The sequence below is a fragment of the Heteronotia binoei genome, chromosome 7 (assembly GCF_032191835.1).
Source record: "Heteronotia binoei isolate CCM8104 ecotype False Entrance Well chromosome 7, APGP_CSIRO_Hbin_v1, whole genome shotgun sequence".
Taxonomy (NCBI): domain Eukaryota; kingdom Metazoa; phylum Chordata; class Lepidosauria; order Squamata; family Gekkonidae; genus Heteronotia; species Heteronotia binoei.
This window is the reverse complement of record NC_083229.1, coordinates 17,558,667-17,573,493: the sequence shown is the minus strand read 5'-3', so window position 1 is coordinate 17,573,493 and position 14,827 is coordinate 17,558,667. Positions and strand designations below refer to the sequence as shown.

The 14,827-nt window shown below is 45.3% G+C and overlaps 1 protein-coding gene across 2 annotated transcripts in view; it reads right to left on the bottom strand.

The window, feature by feature from the left end:
• Nucleotides 1-485: 485 nt before the first annotated feature.
• The window catches only part of NDRG1 (N-myc downstream regulated 1), a 135,113-nt gene continuing 120,771 nt past the window's right edge, over nt 486-14,827 (bottom strand). For both annotated transcript variants that reach the window (XM_060243201.1, XM_060243202.1), the window contains 8 exons: nt 14,607-14,663; nt 13,515-13,618; nt 12,599-12,655; nt 9,193-9,244; nt 7,338-7,385; nt 5,448-5,483; nt 4,523-4,574; nt 486-2,235 (listed from right to left, as the gene is read on the bottom strand). In XM_060243201.1, the coding sequence (XP_060099184.1) occupies nt 1,970-2,235; nt 4,523-4,574; nt 5,448-5,483; nt 7,338-7,385; nt 9,193-9,244; nt 12,599-12,655; nt 13,515-13,618; nt 14,607-14,663 (672 nt within the window). In that variant the 3' untranslated portion in view covers nt 486-1,969. The remainder of the gene's footprint in view (nt 2,236-4,522; nt 4,575-5,447; nt 5,484-7,337; nt 7,386-9,192; nt 9,245-12,598; nt 12,656-13,514; nt 13,619-14,606; nt 14,664-14,827) is intronic.

Here is a 14,827-nt window from a genome sequence, read left to right as displayed (position 1 = left end):
ATGAAGAGCACACAGTTGGAGGGTAAAACTACTTTTTCAAATAAGGATAAACCATCCTTCGCAGGAAAAAAGATACGGAGAGGCTTATATATTTGGTGGAGTAATGGATAGAGAATTCAATACCTTAAGAATCTGTTTTCTCATCTAAAGGCGTCTGCTCAAGGACAGCAAATACAATTAGGAGCATTCTCTCCTGTTCAGGTAGTGTATGCAGTTAGCCTCTCACAAGCCATGTGGAAAACAAGGGCATTTTGTGAAAGGACAGGTTTCTTATTGGCTCCTTAGGATATTGAGGTGTCTATTTGCATATGTTCATGGTTCTTTACTACTTATAACGACAAGGTCATTTTCAGCCTCTGTACTTCCACAAGAGTAAATCAATCAGTTGTGCTCGGTCAGTCGGATAAAGCCATTCCTGACAAAAACGTCTCTCCCCCCAAAAGGAGCCCCTCACCAGGCTGACGACACAGGACAGACACAAGCCATTGCAAAGTTACAAATTTATTTTTTCTTTGAAATAAATACAAACAATTCTTTTAATAAACTCTCCCGAAATAGACAAGTTCAGCCTCTCAATTACAAGTCTGTGCTCCTTTTTACAAACCACCAGGAAAACTCTTCAAGTTGTCATTTTTTTTTTTTAAAAAGTAGGCAATTCACCGATACAAGAGTTCAGTTATCTGGAATGACTCCCCCCCCTCTGATATTCAGGCGTTGAGAAGCTGGATGCTTTGCATGAGCAATATCTGAAAATCATTAGGCTATGTTAACAATTGCGATGTAGCGAAGAGATAAAAAAGCCAGTGTGTGGGTGTGAAATCTAGAATGCCCATCTACGCTGGAAATCGGCTGGGTTGCCCATGGCTTCCCAAAATATAGTTCTTCAGATAGCCTTAAGATAGCAGAATCAGCCTCTCCCTCTCCATTTACAATCATTAAATGCATCACCATCTTGCATCTCTCTCTACCACAAACTATGTGGGGCACGTTTTTGCCCAGCGGCAGGCAAACTTTAATAGTGATTTATTTTAGGCCCAATCAGTGTGGCAGTTGAACGCACCGTACTTCAACCACCCTACAAGTTTTCCACCATTCTAAGCCTATTTACTGTCAGGCTCCATTAGATAATCCTGTAAACAACGGCCAAAACCCCCCCCTTATTCAGGCGGGAGAGATCAGAGAACGCACCCCGCAGGGAACCAGAGCGCCCCCACCTGCTGTTCCTCACTGCCAAGTGCTATTACCCAAAGAGGTATCATTATGCCAACTAGCTCTCCCGCTGCCTTCGAGATGCAAGAACAAAGCCTTGAACAGAAGTAGGTTTCTCAGTGATTTGGATCTTGCCGTCAGGCAGATAAAAGCAGTTTCAAAAGTTCTAAAAAAAGAGGGAGCGCTGCAACAAGTCGTCAGGTAGCAAGAAATAAAAGGCTTTTACGATCTTGTTTGCCTGGAAGTTGCACTGTGCCCCCTATTTTAATGTAGGAAAAACTGGCCCCGCGTACGACTCAAGAGGCCAAAAATATACAATACCATTCGATTATTTAAATATGTACAGATCTGAGTAAGTCCAGATTCGACAGGAGGCTGGAACTTTTATTTTGTAAGACAAAAAGTCTCCCATCGGGCATTATCCTTTTCAAAGGAAGCTTCTACACTAATGGGGCATTTTTTTTTTTTTTTAAATTCAAATTTGAGAAAAAGTTATAGGACCTGCTTTGAAGACTGCCACCAGTGTTAGCTTTCCCACTGGATAAATTTTTAAAGAAATGTACAATTAGTTGGAGGAAAAGAATAGCAGCAACCTCTGTTAGGGAAACAGAGCAACTGAGATGTTTGTTTTATTGGTCCCCGTGGAACTCTGGGAGGGGAAGAAAGCCATGATACAGAAAATGCTTTGGGTTAAATATCAAATATCATGACGCACAGTGGGTGGCAGTTGGGTCTCGATTACAACTCCGGCTTCTTTCACTTAACAGGAAACCTCCATCGACTTGGGGCTCGATTGTTCGGCATTGTTTGCTGAATTGGGAGTGAGCTCAATGCGGGTGTCTGGGTGAGAGCGGTTCCGGGCATCGTCGCTGGTATGAGACCTGCTGCGGACTGCCTCTCCAGTGTGGGATCTACTTCTCACTCCCTCGCCAGTGTGGGATCTACTCCTGCTTCCTTCTAAGGAGGCGATGCTGGAACCAGAAGCCGTTCGGGATCTCATTAGCCTGGTCATGCTTGCGGAAGGCACTGGAAGGGGGGGAAAAATCATATGTTAGAGAGAGAGATGCTGGCCTATCAGTAGGACAGTCTTCTTTTAATATAAATGTTATGTGAACTAATATAAATATCAATAGTGCTCCTGCCTGGCTCATTGGAGCCATAAGGACTGAGCTTGGGGACTTGGGAACAATGGGCAGGAGGATCCAAATCCCTGCTGCTCTGCTCCAATCACGGGCCTCCTGCTGGTTTGAGTGATCCAATAACGTGCTTGCGTGGGAACCCAGAGCTGTATATAGTTGGCCCCATGGGCCCAGTTCTCCAGTCTTTGTAGAGCCGCCACCTACCATGCTGTATCTAATAAAGAGCCGATTATCACTTCCACCTCGCCTCTTCAATGCACTGAACCCACTGTATTAGAATAAATTAGGTGGGTGAATGACCACCGCACAAGCTGAAATCGATAAGAGTGTCAAATTCTGCACAGTTGTGACCGGGGCTTTTTTTTGTAGCAGGAACTCCTTTGCATATTAAGCCACACCCTCCTGATGTAGCCAATCCTCCAAGAGCTTCCAGTAGGCCCTGTACTAAGAGCCCAGTAAGCTCTCGGAGGATTGGCTACATCAGGGGTGTGTGGCTTAATATGCAAAGGAGTTCCTGCTACAAAAAGCCCTGGTTGTCACCAATGAACACTCCTTCCTCATTAATAAGGTTGTTTATTAAGTGGCTAAGCAGTTACGGCCCACATGATACTTTTTGCTGAAACTGAGGCAGGAGGCCTCAGTCCCCACAGTTATAGGTCCGGGTCCATCCGTTATACATGCAAAGCGCCAAAATCAACCAGTAGCTTTTCCCTCTATCCCCCCTACCCCCCAGCATTCCAGACCCCCTTGTAACAGAGAAACGCAAGCATACATTCTCCACCAACAAGGTAACAGGCCTTGGCCTCCCATTCCCAGGGTGGAAATGGCAACATTTAAGGTATAGACATAACAGGCAGAGCAGGCTAAGCAGGACCCTGAGAGGTTACATGAAGTCACTTGTAAAGCAATTCAAACATGGCCAGAGGCACTCTTGACATAAAGTGTACAAAAGACAGTCAAGATGAGCAGATAGCAACAGTCCAGTAATAATATTTATCAAGACAACGAGGTATGCATGCATCGATCCATTGGGAACTAAGTGCCAAAAGGAAAAGGGAAGATAAGGTAAGGAGCAGAACCTGAAAAACAGGTGGAAGCAATTAATAATTCAAGAAAGGAGATCTCCAGGTATAATCTTTAGAGCCCAAGAACAAAAATGGCTATGGCGCTTTCTGAAAACATACAAGAGGTGTGAAATCCCTGGGGACAGTGGACCAGATAGCCCAGAATGGCAAAGAGGTGGCATGGTGCTGAATTTCAGGTTTAGAAGGTAAATGTTATTTATCTTCTAGGCCAGATTTCAATTAGATAAGACTGGAATATATGTCAGAGAAAACATGAACATGAAGAAGACAACGACTGCAGATTTATACCCCGCCCTTCTCTCCGAATCAGAGACTCAGAACGGCTTACAATCTCCTATATATTCCTCCCACCACAACAGACAGACACCCTGTGAGGTGGGTGGGGCTCAGAGGGCTCTCACAGCAGCTGCCCTTTCATGGGAGCTATGGCTAACCCAACGCCATTCCAGCAGCTGCAAGTGGAGAAGGGGGGAATCGAACCCGGTTCTCCAAGATAAGAGTCCGCACACTTAACCACTACATTAAACTGGCTCCCTTATATTGAATGAAGCTGCCTTATATTGAATCAGACCCTTGGTCCATCAAAGTCAGCATCACCTACCAGTGTTCCCTCTAAGCCGAGTTAGTGTGAGCTAGCTCACAGATTTTTAGCCTCCAGGTCACACATTTTTGTCTTAGTTCAGGAAGGATGACCCCAGAGCACACTAATTTATGCAGCTGCTCACCATTTTAATGCCAGTAGCTCACAAAGTAGAATTTTGGCTCACAAGACTCTGCAGCTTAGAGGGAACATTGTTGCCTACCTAGACTGACAGAGGTTCCCCAGAGTTTTAAGTGGAGGTTGTTCCCCTCACCCACCACCTGATCCTTTCAGCTGGAGATGCCAGGGACGGAACCCGGGACTTTCTGCATGCCGCAGCCCCTCCCAAGTGTCACAAAGCACTCTTCATTCCCAACGGGTGTGTTTATCAATAATCCACTGGCCGGCTTCACATTCTAAACTCAAAGCCTATTTTTCAGTTTAAGCAAACAATACCGCGTGGCAATTTGTCAGAGCCTACTGCTAGTTTGCATCAGACGCGTACTTACTGTATCCCATTCCCTGAACAAAGTATTTGAAAGCTTCGGCAAGTTTTGCAGGCTGCAAAAGAAAGTATAATGTTTGAAGGTCATCAGTGCCGTAAATTGTTAATGGTTATATTTCATTCCGAACGTGGCCCTAGATTCAGATTATTAAATATACAGATTGGGAAGCATATAGAGGATACCGTTCTATAAATCTGGAGTAAAAGGTTTGCAGAAAAATCTATTTAAAAAGGGGGTGGGGGGGGGTGGGGCGGCAGCACAGGTTTAGATATCAGGCTAACAAGCTAGTCTGTTTTGTCCTGAAACTGCCATATATGAATTGGTCCTATTAACTAGGGCTTAAAAAAAAAAAGTAAGCAAACTGTCTCAGATTAAAAGTGCAATGTGTGCTAACCCCTCCCCCCCCAGCACAAAAACCTTAGAGAAGTGCACTGCATTTAAGGACTCACAATAATGCGTCTAAATTAAGGGTGGGAAGGTACCAGTTGAATATTAGGGAGCATTTTTACAGGAAGAGTTGTTGAACAGTAGAATCAGCTACTGAGTGAGGTGGTGAGCTCCCTTTCACTGGAAGACTTTAAGCAGCGGCTAGACAGATATTTGTCAGGGATGCTCTAAACTGATCCTGCATTGGGGGGGGGGGGGGTTGGACTAGGTGGCCTGGATGCCCCCCTCCAGCTCTATGATTCTATGGTTCTCAGACCACCATTTACCGGGGGCTACTTCCTTAATATTTCAACCTTAGGAGAAGGTGCCAAAAGAAGCTGCGTCCCGTAGGTGCCTCTGTGCAACCATTTACTGTAAGAATATTAGATTTGGGTTCAATCCAATACCACGAGGTTTTATTAGCAGATGGGAGTGAATCCATTATTTAACACAGGGAGATGAGCTACCCAAGGTCCCCAAAATGACTTTTGCCAAATCTTACCTGGGACACTTGAGGAAGACCACCACAGTCAGCCATCTGCAAGGATAAAAGATCAGCAAAAACGGGCCTTGTGCGTTCATTAAAGATTCCAAATTTTGTTAACACTCAACCAAACAAGGCATATTGCCAAGAGAAAGGGGTTATTGCAATCACATTGCTCATACACCTTGAGTTGTGATGTGTGACGATGGCCACACAAAAAGCAAGGACGATTTCTAAATTCACTCCTTGGGTGAGGGGGACACACTCTTCTGGTAATACACAATTCAACACCTTATTCTTCTAACACTAATGGCAGGCAGCACAGATGCATGTCTTAAGACGCTAAGGGAGAAGAAGAGGGAGCAGAGCTGCGCCCTTTCAGGACACGGTTCTTTCGCTGCTGCTGGCATCAAAGATGGTGAGTGCCGCACTGTTTTACCCGCCAATCAGCTGATCGGTTGGGGGGGGGTGCCCTTTAGATCGCCCGGAAGCGTGGCTCCACCGCCCTTCCGGGCTTTGAAATACACCTGGGGTGGGGAAGGGAGGGAGGAGGAGGTGGCAAACTAGGCATTTGTTTAGGGGAAAAGGGGGGGGGAGGCCAAATTCTGCGACCCTGACCTTCTAGCACCCTAGGCAACTGCCTAGTTTGTCTAGTGGGCGAGCCGGCCCTTCCTCTTTCCCTGCTGCCTTCCACCTTTCCTAACATTATCGCCTTTTCCAGTGACTCTCATATACTTTGATCACATCACGAGAAGACAACAGCCTCACTTTAGTTATTTTAATTTCTAGGAAAGGTTGAGGCTTGGTTTGATGTAGAATCCACTTATTTGTATTTCTGGCAGCCCCCAACAGCTTGTAACACAAGGAACCTGAGACCCTGCAAGGTTCCTTTCTGTTTCCGCTCTTGCTTGTGAACGAAGGTCAAGAGGTTCTACTGGTCGAACCAGCTTGTGTTTAAGAGAAGCATGCTGAGTATCGGTGGGCGCAGCAAAGGCAACCATGCTGACCATCTCCTAGATTAGACTGTTGAATCAAATAATCTCCATCCACTAAGTGAGAAGACCTTTCTCAATATGACTGGGAGTGGACTAAGAGGTGCCTTCAGATCCAGCTGTTCCTACCTAGGAAAGGAAAGGTCCCCTGTGCAAGCACCAGTCGTTTCCGACTCTGGGGTGCCGTCGCTTTCACGGCAGACTCTTTACAGGGTGGTTTGCCATTGCCTTTCCCAGTCATCTACGCTTTCCCCTCAGCAAGCTGGGTACTCATTTTACCAACCTCTGAAGGATGGAAGGCTGAGTCAACCCTGGGCCGGCGACCTGAATCCAGCTTCTGCCGGAATCGAACTCAGGCGGTGAGCAGAGAGTTCAGACCACAGAACTGCAGTACTTCTGCTTTATCACTCTGCGCCACCGGGCCGCTGTTCCTACCTAAGGACTCTGCAAATGCATATAAGCAAACTGTCCAACAGCAAAATTTCATCGGAAGGAGGAAGAGCTAACTGATTTTTCTCTGTACAGACTTAGGGCAGATGCATCTTGTCAGCTTGGGGGCCAGAGACAAACTGGTTTTTAGTCACATGACCCTCCAGATACAAACTCTCGTCAGGATTAGCATCCATTATGGAATGAGTTTCTAAATGCAGCCTTGGTAGCATTATCTTTTGACCTCTAACAATCCCTCAAGTTCTCCTGTATGTATAAAATGTAGGTCAGCAGCTCTGTATAACAGAAAGGGTGGGCAGAGCAGCCTTTCAACTTCCGGCTTTCACACCCTGCAGCTCTCTAGATATCCACACCATATATTCCCTGCCCAAGGGGAAGACCCTGCATTAGCACCAATGACTGTGCTCAAATTCGCAGACTGATTGAACAAACAGGTTTTTTTTCTTCTCTGCGGCTTATGTCTTACCTTTAAGAGAGTAGTCTTTGTTGGGTCCAGTTTAGCATTGCAGTCAACCTGGTTAGAAAGAAAGAAAGAAAGAAAGAAAGAAAGAAAGAAAGAAAGAAAGAAAGAAAGAAAGAAAGAAAGAAAGAAAGAAAGAAAGAAAGAAAGAAAGAAAGAAAGAAAGAAAGGGTGAGGTCCCTTTAACAGACAAATATCTCCAGGCATCCCTGCCGAATGGCAACATTCCTCAAGAGCGCAAGACCCTTCAGGTCACCCCTACACCTTCAAACAATGGATCGGTGCAGATTTCAGAAAGCCCCAGCGATTGCACTAAAATTCTGAACAACCGAAATAAGGTTTCTTTCTTGCAACAAACTTCAGATTTGCTGCTCCGTATCTGCCCCTGCTTCAACAAGAGGGAATAGATGTGCTTGCATCCTAACTTGTAGGAACGCAGCAGCACTCCCAGAAGGCAACTTCCCAACTCCCTTGTGGCCGCTGCAGGAAGCTGCAACCCTCCAAGTTCTGCTCCAGCAGGTCCGTGGGATGCTGGGAACGGCATGGGGAGGAGCCTGAAGCGGTACAAGGAAAACTGCTGAAAGTCACCGCCCTCTTCTGCAAGTATCATGACTTCTGAAAGCCTAAAAGGAGGTCAGGATCCATACTGGCATCTGGCCAGGGTCGCATAAGGTCATTGAGGGTACTGTATGTTTTCAATTTCAGGCTGTATCAGAACCTCTAACTCAGGGATGCCAAACATGCAGCCTGGAGGCCAAATCAGGCCCCCAGAGGGTTCCTATCAAGTCTGCAAGCAAGTCTGCTTCTTTTCCCCTCTCTCGCTTCCTTTTGCAGCACAGCTTGCTTTGCCAGGCTTGCTCAATCGCACAGGAGCTACAGAGCAAAGCCTCTATTTTCTCCACTGGCTGAATCCCCTCCCTTGGAGAGGAAAGGGGGGAGGGAGAGCTTGCTTTGCCAGGCTCTCAATCTCACAGGAGAGCTACTGAGCCAGGCCTCTCTTCCTTCTATTGGCTGAGGCTCTTCCTCCTCATACCGTGAGAGGGAAAGTGCCAGAGCTTCCTTTGCCTAGTTCCCTCAATCACACAAATCTTTAATTGTGTTTGTCTGTGTCTTTTTACAAAGTTTATATCTCCACTACTTAGCATTACACCTTTTATGACACATGGTCCTGCCTGACAAGGTCTCATTTATGTCAGATTTCGCCCTCATAACAAATGAGTTCAACATCCCTGTTCTAAATTGTTTGTAAATAATGCTACTTTTGCATAACTGTTCTATATTTATAGCTTATATTCACTTCCTTTAACATTGGGACTGTTAATTTGGATTCATTTCAACTTTTAGGTTCTTAGCTCATCTTTTTGGGTTGTTTCCCCCCCCCCCAACCCTTTTTGTTCTAATAACTTCAGTTAGATCTGCTAAAACACACTTTTAGCAAATACTAAATTTTCCATGAGAGGGATTCATTGTGGTCCAGAGAGCACAGGGCAACAGAACTGGGCACTCCGTTTCTCCATCCTGCACATTTTGATGTCCCATCATAGTAAGGGTCATTTTGCTTTTTGGTGCGTCTGTAGACGTGACTGCAGCAACAGTCACTCTCAGGGCCTAACCACAGCCAGACAACCGCAAGTGAATACTTGAGATCCATGCTGACGAATCACCACTGCCCCGACACCTTTTCTACCTGTGAAAGTGATCAGCTACCCGAGAGCTGCAAAATACTTTATCCATTAAACGCTCCATAAAATTAAATAATCCAGAACACGTAAAACAGAGCAAGCTACTTCTTATTTCTGGATTCATTTTCTATAGCAACGAACACAAAACAAGACATTTGCCTGACTCTGCCTACACTTACCACAGCGTCAACGGCAGGAGAGCTGTCCCCAACCACCAACAGGGAAGGGCATCTAAAGGGAAACAAATAAATAAATCTATAAAACAGCAGTTGTCTCTGCAATTCTTATGGTTTTCATGCTTTTAAGGAAGTGGTCGGAACCATCACTGAAGTTTTGGCTGCCTCTTGAGCAACCCAAAAAAACAGACGTCTCGTGTTACTGAGAAACTGAACTGGCTGCTTAAGGTGTTTTGAAACAACTGGACTGTCTTACTAAGCTACAGCTGCCTTCCAGGGACTCTTTGTAGGGGGAAATCTGAACGGCTTCTGACTCAAGACATTCTAGTGGGTAGACGGAGCTGTTTCATTGGCTACTAAATTGAGGAGGCCAGTCTTGTAGAATATGACTAGGTTATAATCTAGTCAATTTCAGCTTTAAGTACGCCTTCAGTATTTATACATTTACCTTATTTTCACTTTAGTATACCCCATATTAGTTGCCACCCGCTCTCCCCAATCGGGACCCAAAGAAGCTCACAGCCTCCTCCTCTCCTCCATTATTTTATCTTTCCAACAGGTAATTTAGGCTGAGGAAATGTGGAAGTTCACCCCGAAAGCTTCCATGGCAGTGCGGGGGCTTGAAGAAGGGTCTCCCCATAAGAACATAAGAGAAGCCATGTTGGATCAGGTCAATGGCCCATCCAGTCCAACACTCTGTATCACACAGTGGCCAATATATATATAGCCATCGATGGACCTCTGCTCCATATTTTTATCCAATCCCCTCTTGAAGCTGGCTATGCTTGTAGCTGCCACCTCCTCCTGTGGCAGTGAATTCCACATGTTAATCACCCTTTGGGTGAAGTACTTCCTTTTATCCGTTTTAACCTGACTGCTCAGCAATTTCATTGAATGCCCACGAGTTCTTGTATTGTGAGAAAGGGAGAAAAGGACTTCTTTCTCTGCTTTCTCCATCCCATGCATAATCTTGTAAACCTCTATCATGTCACCCTGCAGTCAACGTTTCTTCAAGCTAAAGAGCCCCAAGCGTTTTAACCTTTCTTCATAGGGAAAGTGTTCCAAACCTTTAATCATTCTAGTTGCCTTTTTTCCAATGCTATAATATCCCTTTTGAGATGCGGTGACCAGAATTGCACACAGTACTACAAATGAGACCGCGCCATCGATTTATACAGGGGCATCCTGAATTCTAGTCCAACACTCTCTATGCCACGCTGACCACCTTCTGACATAAGAGTCGGCAGGCAAAAGTACAACATCTCAAGTTGGATACGGGGCCGGGGGTGGGTGGGTGTTCGCTATCACTGTCAAAAACAGGAGCCGATATAGAGCTTCAGTAGATGAGCCCCACCACCGGCAACAGCTAACAGCCAGTCTCGGTTTCCTGCGATTCAAATAATTTTGTAACAGAAACAGCTGTGGGCAGGGAAAGAGGACATGTGCTTCGCTTAGAATAAGCCAGTTAACTCTGCTTTAAAAGAGATTAAGACCATTTAAGCTTCAGTTGGTTGGGCCATCAAAAGGTAAGAGGCTCACAACCGCCTACCTTGGCCTTCTTTGCAAATGGGATTAAGCAGCAAATTCGTGTCACCGTACATGTACCTCTCCTTGGTGTTTACTTGCTCAAACTATAACTTTACAAGCGATGGATCGGGCAGGGTATGGTGGCAACAGTCGCAGAAAGGCAGGCAGAGTCATCCACAGAGGACCTAATTGAATTTGTTTGACCAAACAGGACATCGTGCTCCTTCTATCTGTTAAGGCCATCAAGTTAAAGTTTTTCCACTTGATGTTATTTTGCAGAAACGTACGTGTGGATGTTTTATATGGGAACTTGAAAACTACCCTTGGGGATGTAGTGATGGCCACAGGCAACAGCATCTTTAAAAAGGGGGATTAGAAAGATTCTTGGGTCTATCAGTGGCTACTGGTCAGAGCAACTAAAGGCAGTCAGCTTCTGAATCCCAGTACCAGGAGGCACCACCAGGGAAAGGCCCTGGTCTCTGTGCCCTGTTGCTGGCTTTCCAGAGGAACAGGTTGGCCACTGCGTGAGACAGGATGCTGGACTAGATGGACCACTGGTCTGATCCAGCAGGGCTCTTCTGATGTTCTTATGAAGGCCTCAGCCTCTCTGCCCTGTTGTTGGCCTTCCAGAGGAACAGGTTGGCCACTGCGTGAGACAGGATGTGGACCACTGGTCTGATCCAGCAGGGCTCTTCTGATGTTCTTATGAAGGCCTTGGCCTCTCTGCCCTGTTGCTGGCCATCCAGAGGAGCTGGCTGGCCACTGCGTGAGACAGGAGGCTGGACTAGATGGACCACTGGTCTGATTCAGCAGGGCTCTTATGTGGTTCAATCTGCTACTGGATCTCCAGATCCTGTTCAAATATTCACCTCTGGAAAATACATCCGGGCAGCCAAACCATGAAACATTTTCACATGTAGGTTTTAACTGAAGGAATTCCAGCCTTTTTAGTGTTTGTTTTGGGCTGCTTGCTTCTCTAAGGCTCCTTTTCTGTGCTGCTTGTGTGTATCAAGTAGGCTCTTTGTTTTTTTATTGCTGCTTTTGACACCAACATTTGTGTTTTTTCCAAGTTTATAGTTGATACTTGAGCAGGGCCTCTGGAGAGGGGCCGTATAAATCCTCTAAATAAATCCATGCAAGATACTTCTTTAAGCACAAAGCGCCTGGAAGTTACTGAACTTAAAGATTTAATGACTCCTATTCACTCCCACACTTCCTACTTGCTAATTAGCTCCTAGAAATCTATCTGAACCCTGAAGGCTGTCCAGTTGCAGACCACTAACAGTGACCCTGAAGATAGAGCCAAGGGGGCAGCCGTGTTGGTCTGAAGCAGTAGAACAAAGTAGGAGTCAAGTTCAACTTTAAGACCAAACTTTGTTGGCCTTAAAGGTGAACTTGACTCCTACTTTGTTCTAGTGACCCTGAAGGGTTTTCAAGGCAAGAGATGAACAAAGGTGATCTGCCATTGCCTGCCTGGACTTCCTTGGTGGTCTTCCATCCAAGTACTAACCTGGGGCAACCCTGATCCAGCTAGTCTGGGCCATTTTCAGGTCAGAGTTCCAAACACTCCTTCCAAATTTGAAACGACGTGCTACTACAGACAATTTACTTACATGGGATGGAAACAGGCAACATTAACTTTTTCTATTTCACAATGGACACGAAAGCACCACGGATATGAACGCTTGTACAGGAATAAGTTTTGTTTTTCAAGTTCCACTTGATTTCTGTTTTAGCATTAAACGGGCTTGCACAATCCAACACGATAGGGGAGCCCAAACAGGCTTGCAGCAGCAAGACGTTCAAAACATTCAAGAATCTGGGCAGAATACATCCCATTTCCTGCACATGTAGGGGAATATTGTGTACAACCAATACTTACTCTAGAGTAACAACATTTGCACCAGGCACTGGGCGCTCAATTTCCAGATCTCTTCGGCTGAAAAATGAAGAAACAGCTGTTGAACTTGAGGGTTTTATGAAGTTGTTTATTCACACACACACACACCCCGGAGTAGGAGCAGGTAGTCTTCAAGCAGTAGATGCAACATGTGACATGAGGGTTATATTCAATAGCTAAGGAACATATATTCAATAGCTAAGGAGAGCTAGTTTGGTGTAGTGGTTAAGCGTGCTGACTCTTATCTGGAAGAACTGGGTTTGATTCCCCGCTCCTCCACTTGCAGCTGCTAGAATGGCCTTGGGTCAGCCATAGGTTTCACAGGAGTTGTCCTTGAAAGGGCAGCTGCTGCAAAAAGCTCTCTCAGTCCCACCTACCTCACAGGGTGTCTGTTGTTGGGGGGGGGGGAGGGTAGAGGAGACTGTGACCGCTCCGAGACTCAGATTCAGAGTATAGGGTGGGATATAAATCCAATATCTTATTATTATCGATCATAGATTATTGTCTTTGGCTTATGTGTCTAGGCCCTCAATGTTGTCACAAAAGCCTGAAAATGTAGCCAAACCCTCGATACCCCCAGCACACAGAAGTACTTCGTTTAAATGCAGATTCTGTGCTTCAGTCTCTGACAACCCAATTCTCCTTGCAGGAATAAAAGCAAGATTTTGAATATGTCAGGCAGTAATCAGGAATTCTGAAACCCATATGCATATTTAAGCATTTAGCTACTTGACTTTTAAAAGTACGTGGACTGAAACCAACATAAGAAACTGGAAAATAAGCCAGTGGTAACAGGTGGTATCAACTAACAAGACCTCTAAGGTGGAAGCTTTGTAGCTGGTTCCCCTTATATTGCCTTCAGAATTCAAGCAAACTAGATGACTGGGTAGTAGATTACCTGCTGTAGGAGTTGACAAAAAGGTGCAGGTTGTTTTGATTCATGTCATTGATGATGTGCTGGCGGTAGCTGGTGATCAAATCCTGGTTGTTATTAATCTCTTCCTACATTCAAGAGAATTTTGCATCAAATACAACCTTCAATGGGGCTCAGCGCAAACTTTCAGTTAATATGAACTACTTTCCCCACCAGAGGGTGAAAACATAGCCACTGCAACAAGTGGGTCACAGACGGTACTCTCACCCCCCCATTTCTGTGCCACCTGTTGCTGTTCCACCCATCAACCCCCAGCCCCTCTCCTTTTCCCCATCACACCTGCCCCCAGAGACCCAGAAGCCCCTCCCCTTTTCTTATGGGGTTATTTTGTAGCACTAGAGTACAGCTTGGCTGATCAAGTGAGGGGGGCAGCAGTGACTTGTTCTGTTTTGAAACTGGAGCCTATCTCTGCTTTCTCTCTGCAGTGCTTGACAGAGGGGTATTCATATGGACCTTCCCCCAGCCACTTCAAAGTTTCTTTTTAAACCAAACCAGGGTTATTTTTCTCTGCCTTACAAGAGAAAGCGCAGACATGCCTCAAGTCATGCTTAGAACTAGCGTAATGCCATGTAGATGCTCCCCTTTAATCTGGGAACTTTCTTGTTATCCTTGCAGTGAGAAGCCCTCATGTGAAAGCAGCCACGCACGATCTGTTTGAATAGAACCAAATACTGCTCTCATACCCTTGATCACCTGGAGCACTATATATATCTCACGCAGCTACAACAAGGATCTCTTATTTTGCTCACCGGAGTGTGGATACTCAGAGGCAATGTTCCCTCTAAGCTGTGGAGTCTTGTGAGCAAAAATTCTTTGAGAGCTACTGGCATTAAAGTTGTGAGCTACGGCATAAATTATTGTGCTCTGGGGCCATTTTTCCTGAGCTAAGACAAAAAGGTGTGAGCTGGAGGCTAAAAATCTGTGAACTAGCTCATGCTAACTCAGCTTAGAGGGAACACTGCTCATAGGCAAAATAATATACTCATAATCAACATAATATTCAAATCTCAGTGTCGTGAACAAGAATCTAAAAGCACACTGGGGGAAAAAATGTACCTTGCCAAAAAGATGTGAAATGACCAAATCTGGAAGGGCATGAGTCCATCCGGAAATCTATAAAGTTAAAAATAAAACCAAATTAACTTTTCTTCACACACAGGTTCCACACACTGTACTAGACCACAGTCAAGTCACATCATGCTACAAAGTTCTTTATACCCACCTAATAGACCAAAAATTCACTAGTTGTAAGTATTATTTTATTAACTTTTATCCCA